This window comes from Capra hircus, chromosome 4, assembly GCF_001704415.2.
Source record: "Capra hircus breed San Clemente chromosome 4, ASM170441v1, whole genome shotgun sequence".
In the NCBI taxonomy this organism is placed as follows: Eukaryota; Metazoa; Chordata; class Mammalia; order Artiodactyla; family Bovidae; genus Capra; species Capra hircus.
In genome coordinates this window covers 87,335,682-87,353,328 of record NC_030811.1, presented here as the reverse complement: position 1 = coordinate 87,353,328, position 17,647 = coordinate 87,335,682, and the positions used below count along the sequence as shown (strand labels likewise).

The following is a 17,647-nucleotide window of genomic DNA, read 5'->3' as shown; positions in this document are numbered from 1 at the left end:
CTCTTTACAACAGCCAGAACATGGAAGGAATTTAAATGTCCATCAACAGATGAACGGATTAGGAAGATACAATAGAATATTACTCAGTTATAAAAAGGAATGAAATTGGGTCCTTTGTAGTCATGTGGATGAACCTAGGATCTGTCATACAGAGTGAAGCAAGAAAAACACACATTGTTTATTAACATATATATATGGAATCTAGAGAAATGGTACTCTTGAACCTATCTTCAGGGCAAGAACAGAGACAAAGACATAGAGAGCGGACCTATTCACATAGAGGGGGTAAGGAGAAGGTGGGAGGAACTGAGAGAGTAACAGTGACATAGATACACTCCATGTGTAAAATAGCTAGTGGGAAGCTGCTGAGCTGAGCTTGGCACTGAGAGCTCAGCTCAGTGCTCTATGACGATCTAGAAGGGTGAGAGTAGGGAGGGATGTTCAACAGGGAAGGGATATATGTACAGATACAGTAGATTCATGCAATTGTACAGCAGAAACTAACACAACATTGTAAAGCAAATATACTCCAATTTTAAAAAATTAGAAAAAAGTATCACCAGTACACAAAATGTATAATCCATTTAAAATATTGTCCATGTAAAATATTGTTATGTTGGACTACATTCAAATGAAGAATTTCTTATGATCAAAGAGACACTTTGAAATCCATGAAAGCTTCATATCGAGAATGTATAACGAACTCCTACAACACTCCTACACTAGTGGGAAGTGTTTTTCAGCACAAATACTTTGGAAAACTGGCATGACCACTGAAGCTGAACATACACATAAAATATGATCCCCCAAGTCCTCTCCTGAGTATAATGAGACAGAAATGCATGCATATATACATCAAAGACTTATACAAGAATTTTCAGAGCAGCATTTTTTGTATTAATAAAAACTGCAAGCAAGCTAAGCAATCACACTTGAGAAGGGGGATTTCTGGTATAAGGGGTATAATGGAAATGTTCTGTAGCTTGACCTGGGTGGTAGATGCATGAGTATTTAACTGTGGACTTCTGTGTGTGCTTGTGTACAGGTTTGTAATGCTCAATAAAAATAATTTAAAATATATACACATACATCAATTTTAGAAGACACACCAGAAAATTTGAACAACTGATTGTATATTAATATATTAAAGAATTCCTGTTAATATTTTAGGAGAAGCAAGTCATTAGGTGTGGTAATTTTTTTTATGTTTATGTTTTTAAGAGTCCTTATATCTTAGAGAAGCTTACTATTTATAGTGAAAGGATATTACGTCTGAGATTCTCTTTAAAATAATCTGTGGGGGAGTGACGGGAGGGGCACAAGGAGGCATAGCTGAATAAGACAATGAATTTATAATTGTTGAAGCTAGGAGTTACTATAATAGCTGTTGAATCTAGGGGTGACTACATGGAGGAGCTTCAGTATATAATTCCCTCTACCTTTGGAAATTTTCCATGATGCTAACTTTAAAAATATAAACATCAAAAATAATACTCTGCTTGCTGTTTCATCACTCAGCCGTGTTCAACTCTCTGTGACCCCCACAGATTGCAGCCCACCAGGCTCCTCTGCCCATGGGATTTCCCAGGCAAGAATGCTGGAGTGGGCTGCCATTTCCTTATACAGTATTATACATTATACATATATATATATATATAGAATATATACTATGGGCTTCCCTGGTAGCTCGGACGGTAAAGAATCTGCCTGCAATGTGGGAGACCTGGGTTCGATCCCTGGGTTGGGAAGATCACCTGGAGAAGGGCACAGCTACCAACTCAGTACTCTGGCCTGGACAGAGGAGCCTGGCAGGCTACAGTCCACGGGGTCACAAAGAGTCAGATATGACTGAGCAACTTTCACTTTTACTACATACTATATGTAAAATATACATATATATGTTCTTTTTAAAAAAAATCTGTATGTGCATGTAAATTCATCGCAATAGGTCTGAAAGGACAGAATACACCGTGCTAGCAAAAGTGATTAATTTTGGGGCAGCGAATGGGATGAGTAATGTTTCTAATGTTTATCTTTTCTCCAAGGAGAGTTTATTCATATACAATTAGTAAAATGAAAAGCTAATTTAAATCAAAAATAAAATAAAAATAGGCTTTTAAAAATTAGCATACATAAAATTCTTATTTCTCAGCTTACTATCACTTTTTAAAAGGTAATGTCTGTCGAACATTTTTTTTAACTCAAGTAAAAGTTTAAAACCTAATGAGACTCAAGAAAGTAGTTTGAAAACCTCTGAATCTCTGGTGCAGTCATCAGATAGCCTTCATGCATTACATCAAAGACAAAAACTCGGCCTCGACACAACACTGCAAGGTGACTTGGGGAATGTCCTTCTCTCTCTGGGGAAAAAAAAAAGAAAACACAAGACTCAAATCTCTGAAAGCAAGAGTAAAGCTGCATATTTATATCCAATAGAAAAAAATCATTCCTCCAATATTTTATTATATATTCATCAAATATGTCACATGAATAAAAACACTTTAATAAGGTGATAAAATTTCAGTTAATATGTCATAAATACATGTTCTTGAAACCTCTCTATGTAAAACATTTAGATTTTCATGTTTCAAATTCTGTATACTTTAAGAATCATATAAATTCCATACTACTACAGGGCTTTCTAGTTTTATTTATAGATAGGCTGGGAGGGGGAAGGGGTTGCAGAAAAGTCCAGGAGGAGAGTTATTTAAGTTTCTTTGGGGGATTATTTTACTGTTGATTGATCATCAGATTATTAAACTGCAATAATATCTAGCTAGGATTTCTCAGTAAAATTTATTTTTCAGTAGAATAAGGGTACTTTATGCTTGAGTGGCAAGAAGAAAGAATTTTGCCCACTTGTAGTGTTACCTTAGGCTCTGATAACACCTGGTAAGCCACTGACAATTGACTGTATGATTCATTTGGCACACATTACCCAGGAACTATTTATTTTTGAGATTTGTAAATAGCAGACTATTCTGACTCAGTCCCATTTTTCAAGTACTAGGCCCTGACAAGGGTCTTCCTATATGATCTCTGCCTCCTCCCTCTCAAAAAAGGAGGGAAGAAAGTTAAGAAAGTCATATACTGCCATTGGAAGTAAACTTATTGGTTGATATGTACAAGGAAATGTGCTAAATGCTTTACACATGTTATCTCATGATATCTACTCATTAGCTATGAGGAAGAACTATTTCCTGAAAGCACTATTATTTTTCCTCTTATATCCTCTTTCCTCAAGCCCTCTTTCCTCGGAGCTGGGGTATGTGTTTTCTGTGTCCCTCATGGCTATTTCCAAACCATTTCTTCCCCTTCATAAACCTCCATATCCTTTTATGTTTACCGTCACTACCTTTTATTGTCCTCTACTACTTAAAATTTGGTACTATAAAAAGGAAATAAACCTGAGGCCAAGTTAATACTTGGGGAGACGAGGACAGAGGGTGCTACCTAAGGATAAGCATCAGAGGTGATATTTGAGCAGAGACCAAAGTAAAAGAGCTAACACAGAAATATGTGTAGGAAGAGAGCTTCAGGCAAAGGAAACAGCAAGTGCAAAGGCATTAGGGCAAAATGAGCTGGTCTGCTTAAAGGGAGAAAAAGGTCAGTGCAGCTGCAGCAGAGAGAAATGAGCAGAATGGCAGAAAAAATTGCAGCCACATCTTATGGGCCTTAGGAAGGGCTTGAAATTTTAAAAATGATGGAAAAGAAGCCAATGGAAGGTTTTAATCAGGACAGTAATAATGTCATCTAATTAATACTTTACAAAGGGCATTCCAGCTGCCATATGAAGAAGGGATTATAAGCGGGAAGAGAATATATAGCAGGATCAGTTAGGAGGTAACTGAAGTGGTCCAGGGGAGAACAACCAGAGAGGTGATGGTGGCTTTGACTAGGGTGTGACACTGAAAGAAAGCAAGGGGTCAATTTTTTCTTTTTAAGATGGGACATAATACAAATCTGTCCAACCCAGTAAAGAGGGAAAATTGTTAATGTGGCACAGAGAGAAGGATAATGCAAAAGCAAGGCCCTTGATTAAACAAGAGGTGGTGGAGCCCAGGACATCATGCAGAAGGGCTATCCTTAGGAATCAGAACAGTTCATCCGTCTTTACAGAGAGAAGACAAAGTATATGAATATGTAATAGTGCACTGCAAGGGGGCTGCACAATAGGCCAACATTTGAATGAATATGTTTCTATGACTGCTGTAATAAATTACCACTAACTTAGTGATAAATCACCACTAACAAGAAAATTTTACCGTCTTACAGCTCTGGAGACTACAAGTCTGAAATGTCTCTCTGGGCTAAATGAGGGTTATCCCTGAGTCTGGGTTCCTTCTGGAGGCTGTAGGGGAGAATCTGTTTCCTTTGATTTTTCAGCCTCTAAAGGCTGCCCATATTCCTTCTTGACTCAGAGCTCCAGCCCTTCATCTTAAAAAAAAAATTTTTTTTTTTTTATTTTTTTGGCTGTGCTACACAGTTTTCAGGGTCCTTAGTTCCCTGACCAGGGACTGGACCCAGACTCCGGCAGTAATAGTGCTGAGTCCTAACCACTGGATCAGCAGGGAATCCCTTCCATTCCTCCATCTTTGATGCCATCAAGGGAGGATCATAACTTCCTCATGCTTCTACCCTTTGGCTCTCTCTGCTTTCTCTTTCTTCACTTATAAGAACTCTAGCAATTACTCTGGGCCCAGGTGAATAACCCAGGATAATCTCCCTATCTCAAGCTCAACTGACTATCAAATTTAATTTCATTCTCAATCTAATTCCTGTTTATCATGTAAGGTAACACATTCAATAGGTTCCAAGGATTAGGAAGTGGACATTTCTGGAGATCATTTAGTCTTCTTGCCAGATAGGTTAGCGACTTTGATGATAAAAACATTTCATTTGTTGAGAAGTAAAAGAGTTCGTTAGCTAGGAATAAAGATGGAGAAAGTCATCAAACAGTCTTCTCTGAAAGTGAGAGAATATCCTGACAAAATACAGCAAGGTAGTGCTCTGGATCCACCTGCAGTTAACTGAGAAAAGTGATGTTTTGTGGATTCCTCTGGCCAAGTAAACTACTAGGGCAGATGTCTTTAATATGTGGAGTAAAAGCAGAAGACTAAAATCTACACAGCTTTGAGGCGGGGATGGAGATGAGGAGGGGGCTGGTGAGCAAAGGTTTGAATGTATTTAACATATGCTGGGGAGAGGTAAGAAGAGTAAAGAATCACAGACAGATGTGAAGATCTGGCAGTGGGGAGGGAGAAATGGAACTGAAGAACTGCAGAGTCACTGGATTTTAAGTCAAGGTGTTAAAAAAACGACTGAGGTAGACCTAAAGGAAGTGAGTTGTGAAGAGAAAGTGGAGGTCAGACTGAGATGCCTACAACTGCACTGTTGGAGATGAGAGAGTTTTTATTATAAGCAAGTCTGGGGCATGGCCATAGTAGTGGCGGCTGCTTGAGAAGGAGTACAGATTCCTAGCGGAAGGAAAGAAAGGAGAAGCCAAGCCATGGGTCATCCGCACATGGAGGCTGAAGTTATCAAGGATGTGACTGAGGTAGTAATAGAGAGACAGTCAGTGAGACTGGTGCTAAACCCATCAATGAAGGAAGGAAAATGATCAAAAAGGACATCACTGGGGCAATGACAAGCAGGGGTGACATAGCCTGCTAGCATTTCTTTTTTTCAAAAGCTCAAACTGTAAGGAAAAAGATAAAATGGAAAGTGCAGTGGGAAATAAAGACACCAACATCTTCTACTCTCCCTTTCGCCCTTTAGTAACAAAGTATAAGAGAAAAGCAAAGTCTCCATTTGAGATGGTCACAGCAAAAGTGTAAAAAAAATAACCAGGTTTCAGAAACAGCAGCTTTCAAAAGGAAAGGGGAGCTTTCAGAGAAAAGGAGGAGGATATAATGGATTTTGCTGGCCATGAGTTCCATGAAGTACAGCAGAAGAATTTAGGGAAGGAGTGGACGGTGGGTCACAGCAGCGAGAAACTTGGGTCAGATGAGGTTATGCACTGCTCTATGAATCCAGATGACAAGAGATGACATTCAAAGTCTGAACTTCTTGGGCAAAATGAGGCGAACAGGATGAAAAGCAAAACTGAATTAGCCTTAACTGTCACTTAAGGGGTAAGTAACCTGGGTCAGAAGATACCCTGGAGGAGGGCATGGCAACCCACTCCAATATTCTTGTCTGGAGAATCCCATTGACAGAAGAGCTTGGAGGGCTACAGTCCATGGGGTCACAGAGAGTCAGACATGACTGAAGCAACTTAGCATGCACACAGAAAAACAAAAAACAGCGAAAACCTCAAACCAGGCCTAATTATTGCTTCCTTACTGAGACTAGCCTCTTAGCTGCAGTGGCTAGCACACTGTTATCCCCATCAACACATAATTTCTTCAATTTTCTCCTTAACCAGAGTAGATTCCATACCCAACACTATAATTTCTCCCTCGCAAAAATCCTTCACTCCCTCTTCCACTGTTGCTGCTTAAGAAAAAATACAACATACCATATAGTCTAACTGCAAACTCATAAACACACATTTCAACACTGTTTAGGTACCCTACCTTTGCACAGAATGTGTGCTTTTCCCATTTTCCAAAATGACCATTTCAAATGATCAAATGATACAATGCAAGCATTAGGTTTGTATTGAACCATGGAAGACACAGTTTCAAAAAAATCCATTTCCATAAATTATTTCCAGCTAAATCACTATGGCTGAAAGATAAGGTTCATAGAAAGCCTAGTCTTTCTATGACTAGGCCAAATCAAAATCCAATAAAACTAGTCAAAATCCAGTAAGAAATATTCTTTGAAATAGTACGTTCCATAACATCATGGGAATTCCCTGCCAGCTCAGTGCTGGGTTCTGTCCCGAGTCAGGGAACTGTGATCCCGTAAGGCACACAGCACAGCCAACAACAGAGTACATTCCACAGCATCACAGAAGAACTGCAGCAAAACCACCAAATTCTGGGGCTTCCCTGGTGACTCAGTAGTAAACAATCCATCTGCCAAAGTTGGGGACACGGGTTCAATCCTTGGTCCAGGAAGATCCCACATGCTGAGGAACAACTACACCCGTGTGCTACAACTACCAAAGCCCCCCTCACCACAACTAGAGAAAGCCGCGTGCAGCAACAGAGACCCAGCGCAGCCATAAATAAAATAAATAAATATTTAAAAAAACTATCCAAATTCCAATGCTTTTACCAGAAAAAGTACAAACGTTTTCTACTTACCAGTCCTAAAATAATTAATAATTGAATCTCTAGTAATTCCTGGAATCTTGCAGGTGGAAAACAGCATTCGGAATTGATTCATATCTAGAGGAATATTTCCAACTTTTTCAACAGCTAACTTTTCTCTATTAAAACAAACAAACAAACAAAAGTATATTGGCCAAGAAATCATTATAAAACTTTTAAACCAGTCACACCTATAGTATTCATCCCCAAATGAGTAAATTAAGCTTCTCAACATTTTGCCACCAGAGACTTTGGGTAAATATGTAACTGAATTGACATAACTATCCTTACTTTCTTAATAGCTGCCAGTAGTTCAAGTTATGCCAAAGACTTATACTTCCTCTTTCCAATTGTGTGCCCTCCTTTGGAGGCCAGTAGTGTTCAATATGGCTTGCAGGACCCCCAAAGTTGACATTCAGTTGTGATGGTATACGAACATCCAGGTAGGCAACATTCAGCCACCACTCTTCCAGCTAAAAGAAATTAAGAACATCAGCCTAATGCTATTGATAGTATCAATACCTGAAGGTGTAACTGCTGAGAAGGAAAAAAAAAAGCTCTATTTGTTCTTTTTTCTTTAATTACTTTTCAACAGTTAAAAACATGTTTCATTTTAAATCATTACAAATAGTAAAAATGCTATTGTGATCATTTCTTTCTTCTGGAATTATGGGATCTGAATTAAGCACTATTCAAGTTTAACTACATTATCAAAAATGTGAAACAAGAAAGCACTGAAAGAAACACCTTCAGACAGAGCATATTAAAACTACCAATATCCAACAAAGCACTCTAGGTGTGTTTTCTCAGAGTACCTGTTCACAACTGCAACTGAATTTCATGTGTAAGTAAGTGGATCTCATCAAATTACCTGGAGCTCTTTTTGAAGAATTTGATGTTACAAACTATAGTCAGTCATTTGAAAAAATATAAGTGAAAAGGATACAGGCAGAACAATGACTTCTTTAACCTTTATCCTAATTTAAAGTCACTGAAAGCTCAAAATTGAGAAAAAAGGAATCTAGACATATAAACTTGTATTACTCCATTATAGGTATCTAAACGACAAAAAAAGATCAGCTTGCTTTTTATTTCTAAAACTAAATGATAGTTAAAAACATTATTTCTAGACTAAGGCAGTATTTTAAATTACAAAAACTCATCCTATAGAAGTAGAGTAGTTAAGATGAAAAATCAAAGAAGATTCCTTGTAAAAAATTACTGAAATCTTTATACCAATGTTTCCTCAATCTACCCAACTGAAACACAGAATACTAGTAACCATTCTTCACTCCAGTTTTCTAACGGCCCTTTTCTCCTGTGCACTGTATAAATATTTGCACACCATAAATGTGATATCTATTTTAGTATTTTGGGTTTTTAGGCTATGATTATCTGGACAAAATGTTTTTCTCAAACATGGTCTAAAGATGACCTGCATCAAAACTGCATAGGGTAGTTAAATAAGGATATCTGGGCACCCTTCAGAGAAGGCAATGGCACCCCACTCCAGTACTCTTGCCTGGAATATCCCATGGGCGGAGGAGCCTGGTGGTAGGCTGCAGTCCATGGGGTCACTAAGAGTTGGACACGACTGAGTGACTCCACTTTCACTTTTCACTTTCCTGCATTGGAGAAGGAAATGGCAAGCCACTCCAGTGTTCTTGCCTGGAGAATCCCAGGGACGGGGGAGCCTTGGTGGGCTGCCGTCTATGGGGTCGCACAGAGTCAGACACAACTGAAGTGACTTAGCAGGGCACCCTTTCCCAAGATACTGAATCAGAATCACTGGTCCCAGAAATTCTGCATTTTACCAAGTTCCCCCACATAATAAGAGGAACCCACACACAATACTTAAAACTCCCCAGAGTTAAACAATTCATTCATTTATTTGGATGGTAAAGACAACACTAAGGATTCTACAGTATAATTCTACAGTAATAGTATTCTACAGTATATTCTACAGTAATAATTTTAAAGTGAAAGCTAGATACACGTTTACTTTTCATTAAGTATCAATATTCTAATAAATACAATAACATAAATACCCAGTTTCTTTTTCCTTTTGCTCTTTGAAGTAATTTCTGCTGCAATTTTTTTCCAATACCATTTTGAAATTTCTGGACAATTGCTTCAGTATTCTTATATTCTTCCTCATTTGCAAATGGCTTTACTGTAAAAGGAAGAAATATGCATTAAAGTATTTAGATGTCAAGTACCACAAACTCACCTCAATTACTATTACTTACATAAATCTTGACTCAGTTACATAAAACACTTATGTATATATAAGAGCAGTCCACTAAATTAGTTTATAACATGAAAAGCAATAATGCAAAATACTTCAAAAAATAAAACAATGGATACTATGTAGTCTGATAAGTATTTCTCCCAAAATTATTTTAAAATCATTCTAGACAATGATAGTTAAAATGACACACAGGACTATCACCTAGTTATAAGTCCAATAGGAAAGTAAATCCTGTTTAGCCATTACTGTGAGAAATTAGAGCTTCTTTCCATTAATGTTCAAGCAGAGCCTTAAACATTATGAATGTAAATGCAGCATATATGTAGATTTAAGTGTACAGCCTTCCCGGAGCAGTTTAGGATCACCTGTGGCCAATAATGATTTTCTTCATGAACACATACACAGAATACAAGGTGCCTAGTCCATGAAAACCAAGTGTTCTGAAAATTAAGCTATAGATGAAAGTATAAATCCCTTAATTAGAAATTAAGGGACATTAATATCTTCCTTTTGATTTATTTTTGCCTCCTCAAAATCTTAAAGTTAATTTAAATAGCTGCATTCAGAGAGCACAAGTGAATGAAGTTTTTTTTTTTAAAAAAACTAGAATTCCCAGATGAAAGTAGGTGACAAAAAAAGAAAAAAAAATCAGGTCTTCCAGTTAAACAAAGGGAACTAAGTTCATAAATGTATCCTCACTTCTAGTAACTCACTAAAATGAGAATTACTAAAAAGGTGTAGGTTTATAAGGACAAATAACATGAAAGAAGAGAGGACAGCAGAGAGATTACCACTTTACAAATTAGAAAACACGTGGGGAAATGGTGACTGACCACAGAACGGACGAAGTATCCACAGCCTAGGGACTAGAAAGAAGTGGGAAGGTAAGGAGAGTTTGGTGCAAACCCAACAAGCAAGCCAAGTCCTGTGGAACAACAAGCAGTGGAACTCTAGGAAGGTTCAAAAATTCAAGACACACAGACTTCTAAAGACAAGGGACAATATGAGGCTGAAAACAGTATAACTGCTTCATTGCCTATAAAAGCAGCTGACAACCACCCCATCCACACCCGTCTTTGTGAATCTCCTACACGCCAGAAAGCCAGACAACTTCCTCCCCGCTAATAGCGTTAGAAATATGTTACCCTTAGGAGAAGTTGTGCCAGACTAGCAGAATATGTGGATTCCAGCTCACATTTTAAACAGAGGGTTAACGATGAAAGTGCACACTAGAGCAATGATCCCTCCTGCCTCTTCCTCCACTCAGCTCTCCAAACACTAGCCATCAGGCTTCTGCCTTCTTAGCAAAAGATGAGAGAATTCTTCAGGGAAAATATCAGTCCAAGAGAAAGGAGTCTGGGCATCTGGATATGTCCTAATAGAACGTCTTGATCTCTACCCTGTTACCCTCTATGGTTCATTCTAAGGCCCACAGGTCACCAAGCTCTACCCACACACTCAGAGCTCCCCATAAGCTTCTCAGGATCTGACTCAAATGTGAATGACAAAGGATTGCCACATATTAGAGGAAAGCCTTTCATGTAGGAGTCAGACCCAAAAAGGACTGATGGTACCAAATATTAAACGGACCAAAAAGGGACCAGTGGCTCAGGAGGTAAAGAATCTACCTGCAACGCAGGAGACCTGGGTCCCTGGGTCAGGAAGATCTGCTGGAGAAGGAAATGGCAACCCACTCCAGTATTCTTGCCTGGAGAACTCCATGGACAGAGAAGCCTGGTGGGCTGCAGGCAACGGAGTTGCAAAGAGTCAGACATGACTGAGTGACTAACACTGTCACTTTCACTAATAAAATAAAAGGAAAACAACTTTTTAATTAAAAGCTTTGCCCAGAAGAACCAGATCCAAGTAATAGGAGCTGCTCTCAGAAAGAGAGTGAAAAAAAAGAGAGGAGAAAACTACAAAACAAGTGATACTTTAAAAATTTCTGGGGTGGAATGTGGTGGGGGAGGGAGGCTCAAGAAGGATGGGATATACATATAATTATGACTGATTTGCTTTGTTGTATGGCAGAAACAACACAACATTATAAAGCAATTTTCCTCTAATTAAAAAAAAGAATAATTTCCTAGAACTGAAGAACATAACTTTTTAAACAGAAAGGACCCACTGAATGTTCAGAGAAATAATGAAAATACCTATACATCATGGTACATCACTGAGATATTCAGAATAACAGAGATAAAGAAATGGTTTCCAAACACATCTAGGGAGTGAAAAACAACAGGTCACATATAAAGGGTCAAACACCAGGACAGCATCACATTTCTCAAGAGAAACAGACAGTCCCTTCAAAACTTTGGAAAAGTCATTTTCAACCCAAAATTCTATACTCAGCCAAACAATCAAGCATGAGTAACATAAAAACATTCTTTTCCTCCCAGACACCCTTTCTCAAGTAGCCTCTAAAGATGCACTTCAAAATAAGCAAACAAAAAGAGGAAAACAGATCCCAGGAACCAGGGAATCCAACACAGGAGAGAGAGGTGAAGAGAACCGGAGTGATGGCTACAGAACCTCCAGCCATCCTGAGAAAAGTAAACACTAACTCCAACAGGAAGGTAGGGGGCTCCAGGAGGGATGTCTCCAAGAAGAAATGAAACTGAGTGACTATCTTGTGTATTTAAGTGGATTCAGGGATTTTAGGTGTAGTGAGATATCTGGAGTGAGTTAGTTGTAGATACAAAGCAAAGCGAGCAAATGAAAAATGAGGAAACACCAAAAAAAATGCAGCAAAAAGGTAATTACAGTACTGTACCCTGAATGGTTCTCTTGTGAATAATTGCATACCCCCAAACCCTCCATGGTCTGGTAAATTATTTGGGGTAAAGTGAAAGTGAAAGTGAAGTCACTCAGTCGTGTCTGACTCTTTGAGACCCATGGACTGTAGCCCACCATGCTCCTCCGTCCATGTTACTTTCCAGGCAAGAGTGCTGGAGTGGGTTGCCATTTCCTTCTCCAGAGGATCTTCCTGACCCAGGGATGGAACCCAGGTCTCCCGCATTGTAAGCAAGACGCTTTACCATCTGAGCCACCAGGAAAGTCCTACTTTGGGTAAATCCAGATTTAAATCAGGTGAACACTAATTAAATTGCAAATGGTGATTCTGGGCAACAGTGAGAAAATTGGAGGGAAAATGTGATATGTTAGATTGCATAAATGTTGAGAAATGAAGCTGGAGGTTAGAGGTGTGTAGGAGAGCTAAACCTTCATCTTTTTAGGAACTAACATATAATATCTACAACTAAAAAAATCTAAGAAGGAGTTGTATATGAATGTTAGTTTAAATCTGGAGATAACACAAGAAGTAGATATTTGAAAATGCAGTGGGGGAAACGAGGCAGAGGACTGCTACTTATTATAAACCTAATAGTACTACCTGGTTTTTTAACTATGGAAAAATTAACATGAGAGAAAGACAGAAATGTTTTGGACATTTTAAGGATACTTTTAATTATCATGAGCCTAGAGGACAAAGACTTCACTGGTGGCTCAGAGGTTAAAGCGTCTGCCTACAGTGCAGGAGACCTGGGTTCAATCCCTGGATCAGGAAGATCTTCTGGAGAAGGAAATGGCAACCCACTCCAATACCCTTGCCTGGAAAATCCCGTGGATGGAGGAGTGTGGTAGATTACAGTCCATGGGGTTGCAAAGAGTCGGACACGACTGAGTGACTTCATTTTCACTTTTCACTTAGAGGACAAAACAATTAGACCCTCATCAACTTCTGACAATTTCACAGTTAAGCTGCTAGCAATATTAACATACATTAAAAGATCACAAACATACCCGATTCAAGGTATTTTTTTAATGATTCTTCAAGTGAAGGAACAGGCAGTGATGGAAGGGAATCTTGGTACTGAAATGTCCTTTCTTCAGTTGATTTAGCCAGTTGATTTTCCATGATGCAGTCACAATAGGAACACTATAAAAAAAGCCCTCATAATTAACTCTCGTAAATATTCTTTTAGGTACTAGTTTCAATCCACTACGTCAATATTTAGGAATCACAGTATATCTAGGACTTGGTTCTAGTCCTTAGGAATTCACAGATTTGTCACAGAGAGAAAATCAATTTAAAAAAAAAAAGGAGTCTCAAATTGCTAGAGGTCAAGCAGTGATCCTCAAAATCACTATATTTTATTGAGCCAAGTATTGCAGTAAGTGTGATAGAAAAAGTGTCATCTCTTTCATCTTCATTCTATGAAAAATGGCATTCACTGCCATTTTACGTAAGTCAAATCTTAGAGATTTAGTAAATTGCCTAAGATCAAACCAACAACTCAAATACAGATCTGTTTGACCATAATCTTCCTCCCATACCTGATAGTGGGAGACGGGACTTACAGTAAGTCTAAATGGGTAGGTAGAATGCAGATGTACAGAAAAGGATAATAGACTTGAGAGAAAGAAATTTCAAGAGGAAAATATGAAAAGGTATGGAAGAGTCATTAAATCATAAACTTACAAAATATTACAGAATGCATAAGTCATATGACAAGCTGCTGTAACCTAACTGTGCAGTGAGGCCTACACAGAATGATCAAGTATCATAAAGCAATCTTGAACATTTTCCAGATGTATTAATTTTCAGAGAAATCAAAGTAACACAAAATGTGAATAGAAAAAGAAATTCCTCAAAGAAGCCTTTAAAATTATATATTAAAATAGCAGCTGAGAAATCAAGGAACAGTAATATTAAGAATTTCCTGTCCTTTCAAATACTACTTGTTAAAACTAATAGCAAAGTCAAATAGTATATTCCACTCACAGAAAGTTACAGAATAAAACATTATTTTAAACAATAATAATAATAATGGTGTGGCAGAGACTGCTTTAAGCCAATATAATTCTTGCCCTTTCTTAACAGAATCCTGAGTCTCAGCTAGGTAGCAGGCCACATAGCTGTATCTCTCCTACTCTCCCTTGGAGCTCGGTATGGCTTTTGGATGTGTATGTTGCCTCCATATCATGCCCCTGTAAGGAACTACAGGTGTTCTCCTCTGCTTTCTCTCCTCCTCACTGCCAAGCAGGAAAGTGCCAACTGGACTAGCACTTTGGACCCATTTACAACAGACAGGTATTGAGGCTATTAACATCTTCCTACTAGCCCTGGACTCCTTCCTCTAGATGTATTAAGAAAAACAAACAAAAAACCACCACCAACAACCAAAAAAAACCCTTTTACTTATGCCACTATACCACTAATATAAAGAGATAATCCAAAACTGAGATACAACAAATATTCCAATTCCTCAGCTTTTTCCTACCTAAATGACTGACTGCACTTCACTGTGACCATCCATAAACATGACTTTAGGACTGAAGGAAATGCAGATCTGGGTCCAAATACCAACTCGTCATTTTCTACTCACATGCCCTGGGACAAATAACTTTATCTAAATTTCTTTATTTATAGAGAGGATACTCAAATAATCAGAGTCGTTGTTAGGGTTAATTTTTTTCCTTAATACCTTTGAAACTGAATTATAAAAATAATCTAGTTTTGAGACAACCACATCATGTTAAGCAGGATTTCTGTAAGTGGCCCTCTTGATTCTGCCCCCTCTAATACCCAGAACCTGTGAATATGAGATTATCACTTCTTGGACTGTGATGGTGTTATTGCAAAATTGACCTTAAAGGAGAGGGATTAGCCAGGTGGGCCTAATCTAATCACTTGAGCTCTTAGGAGCAGAAAGCTTTCTCCAAGAGGTGGCCAAAGATGAGTCAGGGAGATTAAAAGCATGAAAAGGGTTGAAGGTGCTGTCTGGCTTTGAAAATGCACATGCTCCTGTGGAACTGAGAGAAGGCCCAGGTGACAGCCAGTAAGGAAAGGAGAACCTCGGTCCTGATGGAAATTAATTCTGCATGGAAATTAATAACTGCATGGAAATTAATTCTACCAACAACCTCAGTGAATCTGAAGATGGATTCTCCCTCAGAAAGCCAGGACCAACAAATTCATTTCAGCTTTGTGAGACACTAAGCAGTGAACCCAGCTAAACCTACCCAAACTTTGCATCTATAGAGATGCCAGTTAATAAATTTGTTTTTTAACTGTTAGGTTTGTGATAAACTGTTATGAAGCAATAGGAAACCAATACACCTATGTAGAAAAACAAACTATTCTCTGTATACATCCGTGCCACTTACCCTCTAGGCATCTGAGACCACAACGATCAATTCCATACTCACTACGGTCTTAACTCAGCAAGAGGTACACAGTAAAAACGTGAATTATCAGATTCTTTCATGGAGGATTGTTTTGAACTCTCAATCACAAAGACTGAATAATACAATTCCAAAAAAACCTATAAATAAATGCTTTAGGAAAGTGATGATGCCCATTGTAATTACAGTGCCCATTGGGAGCACTAAGATGAAACTCTGAGTACAAAACAGAATCAGGAAAAAGAAGTAAAAGGAATAGATTACCACATACCGGTAAACCAAGACGAGTTGTTTAGGACTGCCAAGTGCTTGTTGCAACAATTCTGTTCAGGAACCACAAGAGTGTGAACTGAGCTGGTGAACTGTGGGCAGGGCGAAAACAAGCTTAACAATTCCAGGAGTAAAAAATTAACAAAAACTAGTAAAAGAGGGTGGAAGACATACAACTAAAGGGATGGGAGGCGCCAAGTCTCATCCCTTCGGAACTCACAGCAAACACGCAAAAAGTTCATCTGCCAGAAAGCTGCTGCTAAGTCGCTTCAGTCGTGCCCAACTCTGTGCGATCCCATAGATCCCACCAGGCTCCCCCGTCCCTGGGATTCTCCAGGCAAGAACACTGGAGTGAGTTGCCATTTCCTTTCCTTAGCCAGAAAGCTAGATAAAAATTACTACACGGATTAACTAGGTTAACTACTAGGACAACCGCACTCCCTTCCGTTAGATAAGCCCCGGATAACAGTGTACCTCCCGGTGCCCAGGGGCCTGGTGCTGGCGATTTATCGCAGGGCTGCAAGTTCAAAGTCTGGCTCCAGAGACAGGAGGAGAGGGCGACGAGAGCTCGGAGACGACCCCCACCACCACAAAGGCAGCTCCGCACACTCTAAAAACCACCAGGTGACAGCAATCTAACGAAGCACCACCACGGATCAGCCCAGCGGCCCAACTTCAGGAGTACCTCTCAGACTCGGGCCAGCGACATGCCCGAAGTCACCTCCGCCGAGTCCTGTCACCTCTGCTGCTCTACACCATTTAACTCTGTCCTTAACTTCTCCCCACCCCCAAAATATGGGGAGAGAGGGAGGGAGCGCAAACTCCGCCAGCCAAACAGTCCCGACCCCCTGCTGCACCGGCCTGCTCCGCTCAAGCCCAGAAGAGCGCGAATTGGACGGAATGCCGCGAGGGTCCCGCCCCGCGGTCACCGGGAAGCGGGGATTGGTTGGCATGCTCTGGGGGCCCGCCCGGTCCTTGAAGGCGCGGAGGGCGGGCGGGGTCTGCGCTTTCTCGCGACCTGGCCACGCCTCTCTCGGGCTTTCCAGGTCAGCTGCCCGCCACCGACAGGCCTGGCGGGCGGGCCGCAAGAGCCGCAGTCCGATCCCAGCCTGCCAGTAACTGCTTGCAGCCGGTGGACCACAGCGCCTCACTCGGGACGTGGCTGGAGCTGAGGGCGGGCTGCGCTCCGCTCAGGAGCTGACTTTCTGGAACCGGTATAAAAACAAACGGCCTATTTTCACGCAAGCTGTGCAGGTGCAAGCTCGCCGCGCTGTTCCTCTTCTAGCTCCAGCTCCTACTTAGTAGCCGCTCTTCCCAAAGTGAAGAACTCCTCGTCACTTTTTGTAACTCCCAAGTAAGAATTTATACCAGTGCCTTAAGGAGGAATACTATCGTTCCCTCCATGTCCTACCAAGACAACAGTAACCACATAAATCCCCACTTGGTCTCTCTTTTGCTTCATCCACTGAGGCTGAAATTTGCCCAGCTAGACATCCTGCAGCACTGGGCTGTCAGAGCTTCCTTACCCTCCCACAGGTCTCCCTGCTGCCCGAGGACCTTGAAGCGCGCAGGGACTCACACTGCAAGCTTCAGGGTGACCTGATACCTTCTACTGTCGCACCAAGAAATGAGTTTTCAACCAGAGGGAACTAGGCAAGTGCTAGAGAAAGAT

The 17,647-nt window shown here is 40.0% G+C and overlaps 1 protein-coding gene across 2 annotated transcripts in view; it reads right to left on the bottom strand.

Annotated features, from left to right (window-relative positions):
* CROT (carnitine O-octanoyltransferase) overlaps positions 1 to 16,863 on the bottom strand; it is a 50,573-nt gene extending 33,710 nt beyond the window's left edge. Inside the window, exons 1-7 of one of the 2 annotated variants that reach the window (XM_005679066.3) lie at positions 16,450 to 16,863; positions 15,977 to 16,067; positions 13,321 to 13,456; positions 9,311 to 9,435; positions 7,554 to 7,735; positions 7,257 to 7,381; positions 2,252 to 2,360 (exon numbers count right to left, since the gene is read on the bottom strand). In XM_005679066.3, the coding sequence (XP_005679123.2) occupies positions 2,252 to 2,360; positions 7,257 to 7,381; positions 7,554 to 7,735; positions 9,311 to 9,435; positions 13,321 to 13,435 (656 nt within the window). In that variant the 5' untranslated portion in view covers positions 13,436 to 13,456; positions 15,977 to 16,067; positions 16,450 to 16,863. The remainder of the gene's footprint in view (positions 1 to 2,251; positions 2,361 to 7,256; positions 7,382 to 7,553; positions 7,736 to 9,310; positions 9,436 to 13,320; positions 13,457 to 15,976; positions 16,068 to 16,449) is intronic. The other variant, XM_005679064.3, reaches the window with a different exon arrangement.